Below are 14691 nucleotides of genomic sequence, written 5' to 3' on the forward strand. Positions count from 1 at the left end.
AATAAAGTATGTATTAGCATTGTTCTATAATTTTCTGAGCCTTTGAATAAAAGGATATTGATACTATATGTACATTTTATTATTCTGAATATTATTCATTTACCATCAGGCTTCCCAGTTCTTTTAAAACAGTTGCCTTCTCTATGCAACACTCTACTTTGCAGGCTGGGATAAATGTGAATGGTTTGGCTTTTTATTCCCAAAAGTTACAGAGAGCTCTTAATTGAGTTTCACTTTGACCTCAACTGTACAAGTCTTCTTTGACTATTAACTTTATATGATGCCCTCCATGAATTTACTAATAACATGAAAGCATGCGTAACTTAGAAAATAATCTTAATATACCAGTGAAAATCTAAGCCTTGCTCATTATGTAGAAATTGCTTTTCAGTTTATCCTTATACTCCACTTTAGACCAAGCCCTAACTTCTCTGCCCAAGCTTCTAGAAATATCTAACTGGTTTCCTTGCTTCACTTCCTCTTCTGTCCTCCTCCTGCCCACCAGCACTCATTCCTTTTCCTATAGTAGTGGGGCAGTCTTTTAAAATTTCAAATAAGGTTATATTATTCCACAATTTCACCCTCTCTGCTATGGATTGGATGTTTGTATCTGCCTCGCCAACTTCATATGGTGAAGCCCTATTCCCCAATGCTTTAGTTTTTGGTGGGGCCTTTGACAGGTGATTAGGTCATGAGGGTGAAGACCCTATGAATGGGATTCATGTTGTTATAAAAAGAGACCCAAGAGAGATGATCTCTCTGCCAGGTGAGCACATGGAGAGAAGGCAGCCACCTGCAAATAAGGAAGAGGATGCACAACAGAAACTGAATTGGCGGGTACCTTGATCTTGGATTTTTCAGCCCCCAGGACTGTGAGATGTAAATTTCTCTTGTTTAAGCTACCTAGTCCATGGTAATTTGTTATAGCAGTCCAAGCTGATCAAGACACTCCCCAAAGACATTGCATGGCTCTTAAATAAAATCTAATCTCACAGTCACAAGGCCCTACAGAAGCTGGCCCCTGCCTGTTGATCTCTCTCTCTCTCTCTCTCTCACCCCCCCTCCTTCCCGCTTTCATTTCGTGCCAGCTATACTGGCCCTCAAATTCCCTCCACCTTTGAACTTTTTCATTGACTTGCTCTCTCTGCCTAGAACATTCTGGCTCCAGATATTCACAAGGCTGTCTCCTTCTTGTTTTTTGAATATAAATTCAAACTTTATTTTTCTCAGAGAAGATTCCTTACCATTCAGTATAAAATAACACTCTCAGCAGACCCTAAGTAATTATTCATCACCAAAATCTGTTTTATTTGCTTCAGGTTATTGTATCATAAATTGAAGTTTTCATATTTGGGTGTTTTTGTTTTCTGTCTTCCCTACTAGAGGGTAGTTTTTAATAAGTTAACGTAAGCAGGACAAATTTAAACTGACTGGTGCTGACTCAAAATTTTTCATTATTTTACAAATTAATATCTTTAAAAGATTTGTATTTTCTTTGGGGTGGGCACTAATATCAGACAGGGACAAGCTATAAAATATAAACTACTCTAACATATTTCAAAAATAGAGGAAATTTAATATGGGGAATTGGTTACAAAATTTATTGAAGAGATGAGAAACCAGCAAGTAATTTATGAGACAACAGATTAGTATGCACAGGAAGATGTTTCCATCCCTAAAACTAGAGCATTAAAGGGAAGTAGTCACCAAAATTGAGTGGCTGGAAGAAGCTAGAATTTGGCCGGCTTACTTGGTGGGAGTTAGAACTAAGGAACCAGTGCCTGTCTGGATGAAACTGAGTTACAGATGAGATGCCTTTAGAAAGTCTCCAAAAAAGAGAGAAGGGTAAGGCTTGTCTCCTCTTCCTGCCTGTATGTCTTTGGCCAGTGCCTTTCATTGGTCAAACTTATCCAGGTAGCAAAGAGAAAAGGAGCTTGGGAAATGTAGTTCTCTGGGATACAGAACAGAGCACAGAAGGGCAGAGATTATGCAGTACTTCATATAATTTCATAAAATTTGTGCTGGCAAGAAAGCACACTAATACAGTCTACAATTAGAAATCTCTATTAGGAAGGCTGTGCTATTTTCATTGCCTCATAAATCCTCTACGAGAAAGCTCACTTTAGGTAGTTTCCTTGCCATACCCTTTCTAAAGGATTTATGTAATCTCAGTAAGTAGTTTCAGATTAGCACAATTATACTCTGCCATGTGCTCCAGGACCACATTTGCTCTTTATGAACTCAAGCAGTCATCTGTTATGGCACATCCTAGACCAGTGTCTCTCAACCTTTTCAATGTTAAACACCCTTTAGATATACATTTTTTAAAAAATATATTTTATTGATTTTAGAGAGGAAAGGAGAGGGGGAGAGAGAAACATCAATGATGAGAGAGAATCATTGATTGGCTGCCTCCTGCACACCCCCCACTGGGGATCGAGCCCGCAACCCAGGCATGTGCCCTTGGCCGGAATCGAACCCAGGACCCCTCACTCCACAGGCCGACACTCTATCCATTGAGCCAAACCAGCTAGGGCTAGATACACATTTTTTTTAATTAGAAAGGTATTACAGATTTAATGCAGAAAATTATAAAAAGAATGAGTAAAAATAATGAAAGAATATTTTCTTCACCATCTAGAGATAATTAACCATTTTTGTGTATGCTTGCATATATTTCTTTTAATAATGTAGATATTTATATAGATTAAGATATATATATATATATTTATACACACTGATACACTCAAAATTAGAAACATGTTTTAAATGGCATTCTGGAATATATCTTTATTAATATCTGCTTTAGTTATTAATGAAATATAAACACTTTTCTTTATCACTAATTATTCATTCACATAATTAGTTTTATATATTATATAATAAAAGTGAATGTACTGTATTTCACCAATTCTTATCATTTGCCATTCAGTTGGTTTTAAATAGTTACTATTATAAACAATAGTAAGATAAAAAACTTCATAAATAAAACATGCATGTCTATCTTTATTTTCTTATATTTCTAGATGTGGAATGTTTTGATAATTAATATAAAAATATGAAGCTTTCAATTGCCAAAATATTCTTCATAATTTCATATTGATAGCAACAAATAAGAATATTTATTTATCCACACCTATGCCACCAATGCACATTGTTATTCACTTTATTCCTTTAAAAACTCTTTTTAATATTAAAAAATAAGAGGTTCTTGCTCACCACAATTCCAGATAATATTAGTTAGACTTTTGGTCTTAGTTACTTTAGAAAACACTTGCACACATGTTAAGTTCTCAGACCCCTGATAAGGAGGGATCTGCCCACCAAACTTCCCCATGTCATAACTGCAGACAGTTCTTACAAATGCAACACATCTGTTGAGAAACCTCTGCCCCCAAAATGTAGTAAAACTTGACACTGATATGCCCAAATTAGAGATAATAAGAAAGAAAAAGTTTAACCTATATAATAAAAGCCTAATATGCTAAGTGTCCAGTCATCTGGTCGGCCATTCAACCAATCAAAGCATAATATGCTAATGATATGCTAAGGCTGCTCAACTGCTTGCTATGATATGCACTGACCACCAGGGGGGCAGATGCTCCCACCAGTAGGTTAGCTTGCTGCTGGGGTCTGGCTGATCAGGGACTGAGTGAGATGGGCCGGACACACCCTGGAGCCCTCCCACGGCCCCTCCCTAGCTGGCCAACCTCCCACGTCCCTCCCCGGCCCTGATAATGCACCAGTGAGGTCCCTCAGCCTGGCCTGTGCCCTCTCACAATCTGGGACCTCTCGGGGGATGTCGGGGAGTTGGTTTTGGCCTGATCCCGTAGGCCAGGCAGAGGGACCCCACTGGTGCATGAATTCGTGCATCAGGCCTCTAGCAAGATTATAAAAAAGGAAATATGTTTAAAGACATTCTACAAAGACTTTAGTGAAACACAAGTCTCTGTCTTCCTTTTGTACCTTTAGTACTCCCATACTCCTGGGATCAATCATGTAGAACCAGAACCGAACAGTACACATTCCGAGGCTTGACGGGAAGTATTGGGAAGTAGTGATTCTTGCAATGTATCCTTCTTTGGGACCAGATGAGTTGACATACACGAAGTGCTGTCCACTACCTTGAAATAGATAAATATAACTACTTTAGTGAAATGATAGATTTTATAGCATGAGACAGAATGTAGTTATACCATGTACACATTTCATTTTTCTACACACACACACACACATACATGCATTTAAACACAATTCATTTACTTTTTCTGTGTTATATATCAATAACATTTAATTTTTTGAACAAAAAAAGAGTTATGATTATGTGATTCACAAAATCCACCCAGGGATGTGACTCTGCATAAAGTGATAAAATATTTGCGTTTTTCCCAATTTGCTTAAACTGTCCATCAGTTTCAAGTAAATAAAATATTTTGTGAGCTGCATGTTGAGCAGGTATTGGGGGCTGATTGATGTATCTCATTTTCAGTTGTTCTGATTCACACACTAACTACAGTAGTAGTGAATGGTGATCCCAGCAAAGTGAAATGTAATTCTCAATGCCACTACCTTATTTTTTTCTGAGCAATAAATGACTTTTCCTCAATTGCATTATGGCATGAATATGTGAAAGATCTCTCCATTTAAACGCAGCTGGGTTTATTTCCCCTGCATACATCATCATATGTCTTTTGGCATTCTGTGTGTTCTGTCTGGAGAAATATCTATTCAGGTCCTTTGCTCATTTTTTAATTAGATTGATTGTATTTTTTAAATGTTAAGTTGTATGAGTTCTTCACAAATTTTGAATATTAATCCTTATTGGATGTATAATTGGCAAATATCTTCCACCATGTGATAGGTTATTTTTCCATTTTCTTGATGGTTTCCTTTGCTGTGCCAAAACCTTTAGTTTAATTTAATTCCATTTGTTTATTTTTTCTTTTGTTTCTCTTGTCCTAGAGGATATATCAGAAAAAAAATATTGCTATGAGAAATATATGAGATTGTACTGCCTATGTTTTCATCTCGGGTCATTATGATTTTGAGTCTAATATTTCAGTCTTAAATCCATTTTGAGTTTTTTCTTGTGTATGGTATAAGAAGGTAATCTAGTTTTTGTTGTTGTTGTTGTTTTTTGCATATATCCGTCCAGCTTTCCCAACACCATTTATAGAAGAGACTGTCTTTTTCTCATTGTATATTCTTGCCTCCTTTGTCAAATAGTAATTGAATATAAAGTCATGGGTTAATTTCTGGGCTTTCTATTCTGTTCCATTGATCTAAGTGTCTGTTTTCATGTCAATACCATACTGTTTTTATTACTATAGCCTTGTAATATAGTTTGATATTAAGTAGCATGATAGCTCCAAGTTTTTTAACACTGCTTTAGCTACTCAGGGTCTTTTGTAGTTCCATATAAATATTAGGATTATTTGTTTCAGTTTTGTGAAAAATGACATTGGTACTTTAATAAAAATTATATTGAATCTGTAGATTGCTTTGGGTATTATAAACATTTTAATGCTGCTGTAATAATTCCTATTCATGAGCAGAGTATATGCTTACATTCATTTATATCTTCAATTTATTTCTTCAATGTGTTATAATTTTCTGAATACAGGTCTTTTACCTCCTTGGTTAAATTTGTTCCTAGGTATTTTTTGATGCAATTGTAAATGGTATTGCCTTCTTAATTTCTCTTTCTGATAGTTTGATATTGGTGTATAAAAATGAAGCTGAATTCAGAATATTAATTTTATGTCCTTTTTTATTGAATTTACTTATTAGTCCTAGTAGTTTTTAGGTGGAATTTTTAGGATTATCTACATACATTATCATGTCATCTGCAAATGATGACAGTTTTTTCTTCCATTCCAATTTAAATGCCTTTTTTTTTCTTGCCTGGTTACTATGGTTAAGACTTACAATATTATGCTGAATAAAAGCAGTGAAAGTGGACAACTCTGTCTTGTTCCTGATTTTAAGTAAAACACTTAGCTTTCCCTTTTGACTATGACGCTAGCTATGCGTTTGTCATATATGGCCTTAATTATGTTAAGGTATGTTTCTTCTATTCCTACTTTGCTGAGCATTTTTATCATAAATATGTCCTGTATTTTAAGTGTTTTCATGCATTATTGTGATGATCATACGATTTTTATTCTTCATTTTTTTATGTGGTTTATCACATTGATTTGTGGATTGAACTAATCTTGTATCCCAGGACTAAATCTCACCTGGTCATGGTGTTTGATCTTCGTAATGTATTGCTAAGTTAGATTTGCTAATATTTTGTTGAATATTCTTACATCTATGTTAATCAGGAATAATGATTTATCATTTTCTTTTTTTTATGTCTTCATCTGGTTTTGAAGTCAGTAAAGCTGTCTTTGTAAATGAGTTTAGAAGCCTCATCCCTCTAAATTTTTGGAATAGTTTGAGAATGATAGGTGTTAATTCTCCTTTGAATATTTGGTAAAATTCACCTGTGAAGCCATTGGATACAAAACTTTTTTTGTTGGAAGTTTTTTTTTTATTGCTCTTGTTTTGAAAGTAAATATTTTTTTTATTACTGATTCTATTTAGTTAGTAGGTATTTGTCTATTCAGATTTGTTGTTTCTTCTGGACTCAGTCATAAAAGGCTGTATGCTTCTAGGAACTTACCCATTTCTTACAGACTGTCCACTTTGTTGTCAAATTTATTTCAAATGCAAATAACCACAATACTGGGGGGTGAGACTATTAAACACTGACCAGTTTCTCAAATCTTGAAATTGGATTGAACATCTTCACTTCCTATTCCAAATTTCCCATTTCATATTTATTTTCCCCAGTATTTACTTTTATTATAGTAACTTTAAAAAACAGTTTATTAAAGATATGATATAATTACAAGGGGTGTAGAACAAACTAATATTTGAATTTTAGGACTATATTATAAAATTAAATTAAAATATTTATAATGCACTGGGTCTAATAATAATCCATCATTTCACTGAAGCTTATCTACTTCAGTAAAAGACAAGCAATGTTATGTAGAGCTCAACATCAAAGCCAGCAATTCCAATTATTAGAGCATTCTATGTGTGTTTTCAAAATAATACCCACCTAACCTCTTGTAATTTGCATATTCAATTTTGGTCTTACAAAATCCTATGCCTGATCACAAAAGTCAGAAAGTCAATCCCTGAGTAATGTGTTAATGCATGCAAATGTGAAACTTTATCTACTTTAAAATTTAAGAATGCAAAACCATGCCTGGCCATTTAGAATAGACCATTGCAAAGTTGGTCTTTGGGGATTTTTAATTGTGGAATTCTAGCATACGTAAATTTGGCTTTGTAAGGAGAAAAGACTTGTTGTAATAACATATTTTTAATTGAGAACCGTAGATGAAAAGTTGCTTAGCCTCTTGAAATTATTAATAGAATTATATGAATTATCCAGGAACTATGTAATATATCTCAAGATTATAAAACCTCACATTAAATTACATTTTCAGAAATAGACTCATTCTTTATCTTGCAAGTTCAGACTAGACCCACTTTCAAACATTTATAAACTTTCAGTTGCTTCTTTGAGAATTACCTATTTATATATCTAGCAAATTCCTTGGAGAAGGTCACTCTAGCATCCCACACAAATTTCATAATTTTTTAAAGCAGTTAATAAAGCTTAAAAGTGTCAACTGCTAGAGCATATTTAGAATGCAGTGGTAAATCATTAAATCAGTTCACTTCATTTATGTGTGACTGTGCAATGATCAACAACATTCGTGGGCAATTTTTTTTGTTGGTTTGATTTTGGACTGTTTTAAAGCTTTCAACTGGCTATTTAAAAGTTAGTTAAATCTCATATATTAGATCTGATGCATTCAATTACTTTGTAAAATCTAGCATATGTTAATTAAATACTACTAGATGTAGTACTCTGGAATGTGGGTGTTCATTAGATATGTCTGAGTGTATTTTTAAAAATTTATCTTTATTGTTGAAAGTATTACAGATCTGGGGAACTTATATGCTTACTGGTTGTCTGGTGCATGAAATTCATGCGTATTAAAAGGGAATTAATTAGAGAAAATATTTTAATCTTGTTATTTGCCCTTTCTCTATAATAGAAATGTCAGAGATGAAAGAAAATTAGTAAAATGTATATGAAAATCTTTCTCCTGTCAGAGTCTGGGGCACACCATGGAACCCAGAAACAAGTCCCTGCCCACCCACGTGCACCTCAAAATTGCGCAAGACTCGGCCAGCCCCACCCCTGTCAAGCCCCGCCAGGCGGGGGGCACAGCCTCAGGTCCCCCGGCCCAGCACTGGGGTGGGGGTTGTGGCCTGTGGTCACCCATTAAGCCCCATCAGGTGGAGGGGCACAGCCTCATGTCCCTGCTGATCGCTTGTTATGGCTCATTACAGGAACCTCGCCTCCGCTGTGCGTGCAGCCATCTTGTGATGGCATGACAGAGTGGGGAGTCAATTTGCATATTACCCCTTTATTATATAGGATGTGCAGAGCCCATGGACACAGTCAGTTTGGTGAAGTCCTGGGGAGGCAGGGTGGAGGGGGTCGATGGGAATAAAAAAAGAGACATCTATAATACTTTCTACAATAAAGATAAATCTAAAAAAAGATCTTTTCCCCCATTGACCCTCTCCATCCCACCCCCATACCCTCAGGCCTTCATCTCTGCCTTCTGTTTTTTTCTGTACACTTTCAGATACTACTTTAGTTTTGTTTATACAGGTTTTATAAGTTTTTTCATATTCTCTTTTTAAATTCTCCCCTGAGGATATGTTTCCATTTATGTTTATGTTTTTGGTTTTTTAAAGAGAGAGAGAGGACGGAGGAGAGAGAGAGAGAGAGGGAGAAACATCAATGTGAGAGATAAACGTGAATTTGTTGCCTCCCTTATGTGCACCAACTGGGGATCCAACTGCAACTTGTAAATGTTCCCTGACCAGAATCGAACCTACAACTTTTGGTGTATGGAACAATGTTCCACCAAATAAGTCACTAACCAGGACTAAGTTTTTAATGTTCTTAAAGTACATTTCACGTATCAGTTAAAATCAGGCACTGAATAGACATTTCTCATTAATATTCCATTTTTACTTTAAAAACTATTTAAAGAATTGCACACATTTTAGAAAATTGGGTCTACTTAGTGCCCAATAGTGTAAATTTAGCATCAAAGTGTACTGTGTTCAAATCACCATTGTTACAAGACACATACCTAACCCATTCCCAAGCTCCACGGACCCTCTTTCCTTGAGGTGTTGCCAGAGAGGAAAGATCACAATTTGTCTTTTAGATATTGTGAGCTACAGTCTTGAGTTTTTGAAAATGTTTCCTCGAGTTATCATGCTACCAGGTAATCAGTTTGACATTTCTTTTTTAAAAGGACAGTTAAAACTTTCAAAAGCATATTTTCACAGCTCCAGTGGCTCAGCAGAATCCCACTCACGTGCACTGGGGTCAAATCGTAAAATACAATTTCCCACTTCAAGTGATCTGAATTCACTCTTTGCTTTAAATTATAGGGAATTTTGGTCTTTTTCCCCCTTGCTCATAAAATAAGGCTGCCTAATGGCTTTTTTCAGAATGCAGTGCAATGCCTCTCTTTCAAAATAGCAAAATCCTTCCTGCTTCAGAGTCAGACTTGCATAAGGCTGGCTCTACATCCTCTGTAATCTCTGCCGGCCCCTCCCTCTAAAATGGAAGGGCACATAGTGAGCGACTATCAGCCTTCAATCTCTTTTTGCACTTTCATCCCCCCCCCCGCCCCCGCCATATTTTCAAGGTGGTGGCTATTTGTGTCTGCAAGTTTTAAAGGCCTAACAGGGAAGCATGCTCAGAGAAAGAACAAAAGTTTCCTCAAAGCTGCCAAAACAGTAACCACAGAATGAGTGCCTCTGAAGTCAAATGAAATTTTTTCATGGTATTTGATAGAAATGTCTGTGCTTACGTCACTCTTGTTTGCTTTTGGAATGGCTGTATAATGAATGGGTTAGGCATTTCTTTACTTCTGTCTTTTCCAAAAGTTTATTTTTTAGGCATTATTCTCTTCTGAGAATAATTAAACACTTTTCAGCAAAATGTCTCATCTTAACACTATTTACTATTCTAAAATTTGGTACTGTTAACTTTTCCCCCTCACTATGGATGGATCTGATATAAAAATGAAGCTTTTAATTATGACATGCCAACACAGGGTAGATTCATCTAATTTTGAAAGCTTCAAATCGCTCAGCAGCAAATATATCTCAACCACATTATAATGATAAAAGGATGGAATTCTGAATCTCTTATTTCTCACCTTAAAAGAACCCAGAGAACTTGAAATGTGTAACTTTCTTATTAAGTTGCCTTTGGAAACATACATTGACCTAATAGCATCTCTGGAACTTGATTGCATTTGCCAAATTGAGATTAAAAAGGAAACTTATTTCCTAGACATGTAGGAAGAAAGAACTAATAAGTTATAAATTTTTCTTTAGGTAAGTGACTTTGTTTAGGTTTGAGATCCACTTAAGCTGAAAGAATATGGAAAGAAAATAGCAGAACAATATTTGTTTTCATTGAAACATAAAAGAGTTATTGTCAGATTATTTTAATGAATAGGTAATAAGCAGAAACTGTGGGGCAGATCGTCCACTAGTTAGGCCTGTAGGCACTGGAGCTGTGGGTTTCAGTTCAAATCTTGGTTCTACCAATTACTAGGTATGTGACTTTGGCCAACCTATTTAAATTCTCTAGGACTAAGAAGAAATAAGATATAAATATAGTAGGTACTTTAGTCTCATGAGATTGTGGTGAAACTTAAATGATACACTAAATGTAAAGTGCTTCTAATACAGGTGCAAATTAGAGCTATTCTCCTGGGAAATTTAGAGAATAGGTAAGAAATATTAATTTAGCAGTAGTAAAAGACTATCAGTCACAGTTATTGATTAACTACTGCCATATAGAAGGCATCATGTGCTGCATTTGGATGTTAGGGAGTTGAACCAATCATGGCTTGGAAAATATGAAACATAACCCAAAGAATCTAATGATTCAAGACATCAATATGTACTATTGAGAAGACAAGCTCTAGATCACACTGGGTTCAAATTCAAACTGATACTTGCCTTTGATTTTGGGAAAATCATTACATACCCACCATGTCTCATATTCATCATCTATCAAACAAGGAATATTTAATGATAATAATAATAATAATATCCTCACTGGGATTATTGTGAATCTATAATGCCAAATACTGATATAGATCCTAAATTGCTATACTATTTAGCAGATAAAAGATGGTTTAAATTTGGTGATTAAGGAAATACTTTATAAAATACATGTCATTATATCAGTATATTGAAGGAAATAGTGGAGTTGGTAGCAGGCAAAAAAAATCAGTTTAGAGTGGTGAAGATCTTTCTAAAAACATAACAATGTGGGAGGATATCTGGTTTCTAGTCCAGCATGTAAGGAGCTTAGAAGGCATCAGTCTCATCTTCACAACAAAAAAGTTAAACTAGCCCTAGCCGGTTTGGCTCAGTGGATAGAGCATCAGCCTGTCGACTAAAGGGTCCCATGTTTGATTCCAGTCAAAGGTACATGCCTGGGTTGTGGGCTCGATCCCCAGTAGGGGGCGTGCAAGAGGCAGCTGATCAATGGTTCTCATCATTAATGTTTCTATCTCTCTCTCTCCCTTCTCCCTTACTCTCTGAAATCAATAAAAATATATTTAATTAAAAAAAAAGTTTACCTGAAACTCAAAAACTCTCCTTAGATCCATTAGACACTAAAGCAGAGATCACAGGGCAAACTGCCACCCCCCAACCTCTGGAGAGACAGGTAAGCAGATGCAATTTAGTGGAGCAGAACCTCGGGAGCAGGAACCACTAATGGAGCCCATACTGGGTGAGGAGCATGGCAGCTGTAACTAACAAGCTGGAGGCTCAGTGTGGGAAAGCTAGAGACATGGGAATTCCAGGGGACAAGGCTTAAGGGTACCCTTGAAGTTTTACCTCCAGAAGCCCTAACAAGTTCTCCCGGTGAAGACTGGAGAAAAATCCTCTCTGCTTTTTTCAGGGGAGGGGAAAGTAGCCGCTCCGAAGTGTGCCTATGTTTCCTTGGCAGGTGTGATGTCCTCTCTCAGGTGAGGGGGCAGGAGAACTGAGAAGCACTTGTGAAGGTCACAGCGAAAGGCTTGCTAAAATCACAGGATTGTAGAACGCTTCCCTTCCTCTGACTTTACCACCTAACTCCTTTCCACCTTACCACCCCATCAGTAAGGCTCCCGTACGTTAGCAAGGGACTGAATGGAAAGAACTTTATCCCTCAGACATTAAGTCTCTAGGGGAACCAAAATAAAACAAGGGAGACAAAAACAAGGCTGCTGGAGGAAATTTTACCTTCTGACACTTACAGCAAATAGTAATCACATCCTTACTCCAGGCAAGATAAAAAATGAAAGGCCTGTTTACTACAGTTCCTTTTACCCAGTGCATTGTGTTCACCATCAACCAAAAATTACAAGTCAGGCTAAAACAATGATATGACCAAAAGTTGAAGTTTGTAACACCCAAAGCATAGTTGAGGAGCAAGAATGCAGTGTTTGGAGCAGAATAACATAAAAACTAAAATCAGAAATGCAATTTGGAGAAGAACTGAGGAAGCTTTTAGTGCCAAACTAAAGGGCAATGAGGAGCTTCTGATGATTTGGAGGAGCAAATTCAGGGAATATTAATCCTGTGTCGATGTGAACAGTGGCCTGATGTAGGAGAATATTTGCATTGGATATGAGTTTCTTTGACATCTGCAATGGCCCAAGAGTGAATTAAGATGACAGAATTGGAAATGCAAAAAAGGGAAAAAGGAAAACATGTAAGTTGACAATGATGAGCTGATAGAATTTGAAATTGAGTGAGAATTAAGTGTTAACAATGATAATGTCAGTAGCAAATAGCAGGACTCTTTCTGAAAGGAAGGTAAGTTTGAGCTTGGATATATAACTAGGAGATACTGGAAATTACCCAGCTTGCACTTGAAAATGTGACTAGAATGTGGAAATAAGGACTAGATACATGTAGGAATTAGCAAATTTTTGAGCAATGGAAGAATAAAACTTGGACGAAGCAAAAGTGCAGGAAAAGATGGAAAAAAGTAAAATCAGAATATTTGGTAAGGCTCACATTTAGGTTTTAGAAGGAGAAACAAAATGCATTAAGAAATATAGCATTAGAAAAAAAAATCACAGTCTGATGAAAACAAAGGAGGAAAACTTCAGGAGGGTGAGGATTAGTCCATAGTGTCAAATGCATCATAAAAGGAATTAGGTCATTATGATTATGAAATCACTGAAGTCCAGGAAGGTGCTAAATTATAAGCTCCATGAGGGTTGGGCTATATTTGGTAAACAAGTATCACTACAGTGTCTAAACCAGTGACAGTGGGTGACCAATAATTATTTGCTGATGAAATAATATTTTTGCAGAAGACAGGCTGTAGAGAAACAAAGAAGTTGTGTGTAGTGAGGTAGAAGATACAATGTGTGGGACATGATATTTTAAGATATAAGAATGAGCCTGGCAGGTGTGGCTCAATAGTTGAGCATCGTCCTATAAACCAGGAGGTCACAGTTTGATTCCTGGTCAAGGCACATGCCTTGGTTTCAGGCTCAATCCCCAGTAAGGGGTGTGCAGGAGGCAACCAATCAATGATTCTCCCTATTCATTGATGTTTCTATTTCTCTCTCCCTCTCCTTTCCTCCTGAAATCAATAAAAACATATATTTTTTAAAAGATATAAATATAAAAAACAATAATACTCAAAAGGAAAGTGAAGTTAAGATTAGACAAATACTTTTTTTTCTTTTTTTCTCCCCAAGGAAACTGAGGATTATGATGCTTGAAGCCAAAAAATATACTGTATTTATAGAGAGGCAATATATAAGGATAATTTTAAAAAGGGAGTAAATAAAAACAGGCAAGGGTTTGAAAAGATAGAAAGAGATATGTTCAATGGTTCATTATTTTATGAAAAATAAAGTCTGTAAAAATATGCATCTAGTAAATTCCTTTAGAGAAACTACAATGGTTGGTTTCTTGCAAAATGATGAATTAATTAACCTAAAATATTTTCAGATTACTTATTCAGAGTTTAATCTTGTCCTCCAAGATTCTAAAAGAATTGGTTCGTTCACATGCTTTTCACTGACTTCCTTTGTCTCACAGATGATACCTCTTACCTTTTTGTAAAAAGAAAGCATCATCTGGGTTCTAGTATGTAGTAAAAATAAACCAAGGCAAAGGAAAGAAAAACAGGAATTACGATTATGTGTCTCTACAGAGGCAGAAACATTTGATATGAATGGGATGGGATATTGATTCAAATGGCACATGTAGATGATTGGAAGAGATTCATGATTTGAGACCAGAATGCTTTTTGGTAAAAAATGGAAATCACAGTCTGATAACGCAAATTGTTGAAGAACCAGAGGAGTTATATATGGTCTGTTCTTGTTCTTATTGCCTAATCATCACGAAAGTTAACCTTTTGTCTCAGAGAAAATATGGAAAACAGAATGACCCATGGTCTAAATACTCACTATGATTTCATGGAGAGAATTACTTTTATTCTAATTCTGGTAAACACACAAATGATGCACACAATTTGTTGCCATTTTGCAG

At 35.9% G+C, this 14691-nt stretch overlaps 1 protein-coding gene across 1 annotated transcript in view; it reads right to left on the minus strand.

Annotated features, from left to right (window-relative positions):
• The window catches only part of MALRD1 (MAM and LDL receptor class A domain containing 1), a 628376-nt gene that overhangs the window by 171672 nt on the left and 442013 nt on the right, over positions 1-14691 (minus strand). The window contains exon 31 of the mRNA XM_036345532.1: positions 3967-4124. Coding sequence (XP_036201425.1) covers positions 3967-4124 — 158 coding nt within the window. The remainder of the gene's footprint in view (positions 1-3966; positions 4125-14691) is intronic.

This window comes from Myotis myotis, unplaced genomic scaffold (assembly GCF_014108235.1).
Source record: "Myotis myotis isolate mMyoMyo1 unplaced genomic scaffold, mMyoMyo1.p scaffold_m19_p_1, whole genome shotgun sequence".
Taxonomy (NCBI): Eukaryota; Metazoa; Chordata; class Mammalia; order Chiroptera; family Vespertilionidae; genus Myotis; species Myotis myotis.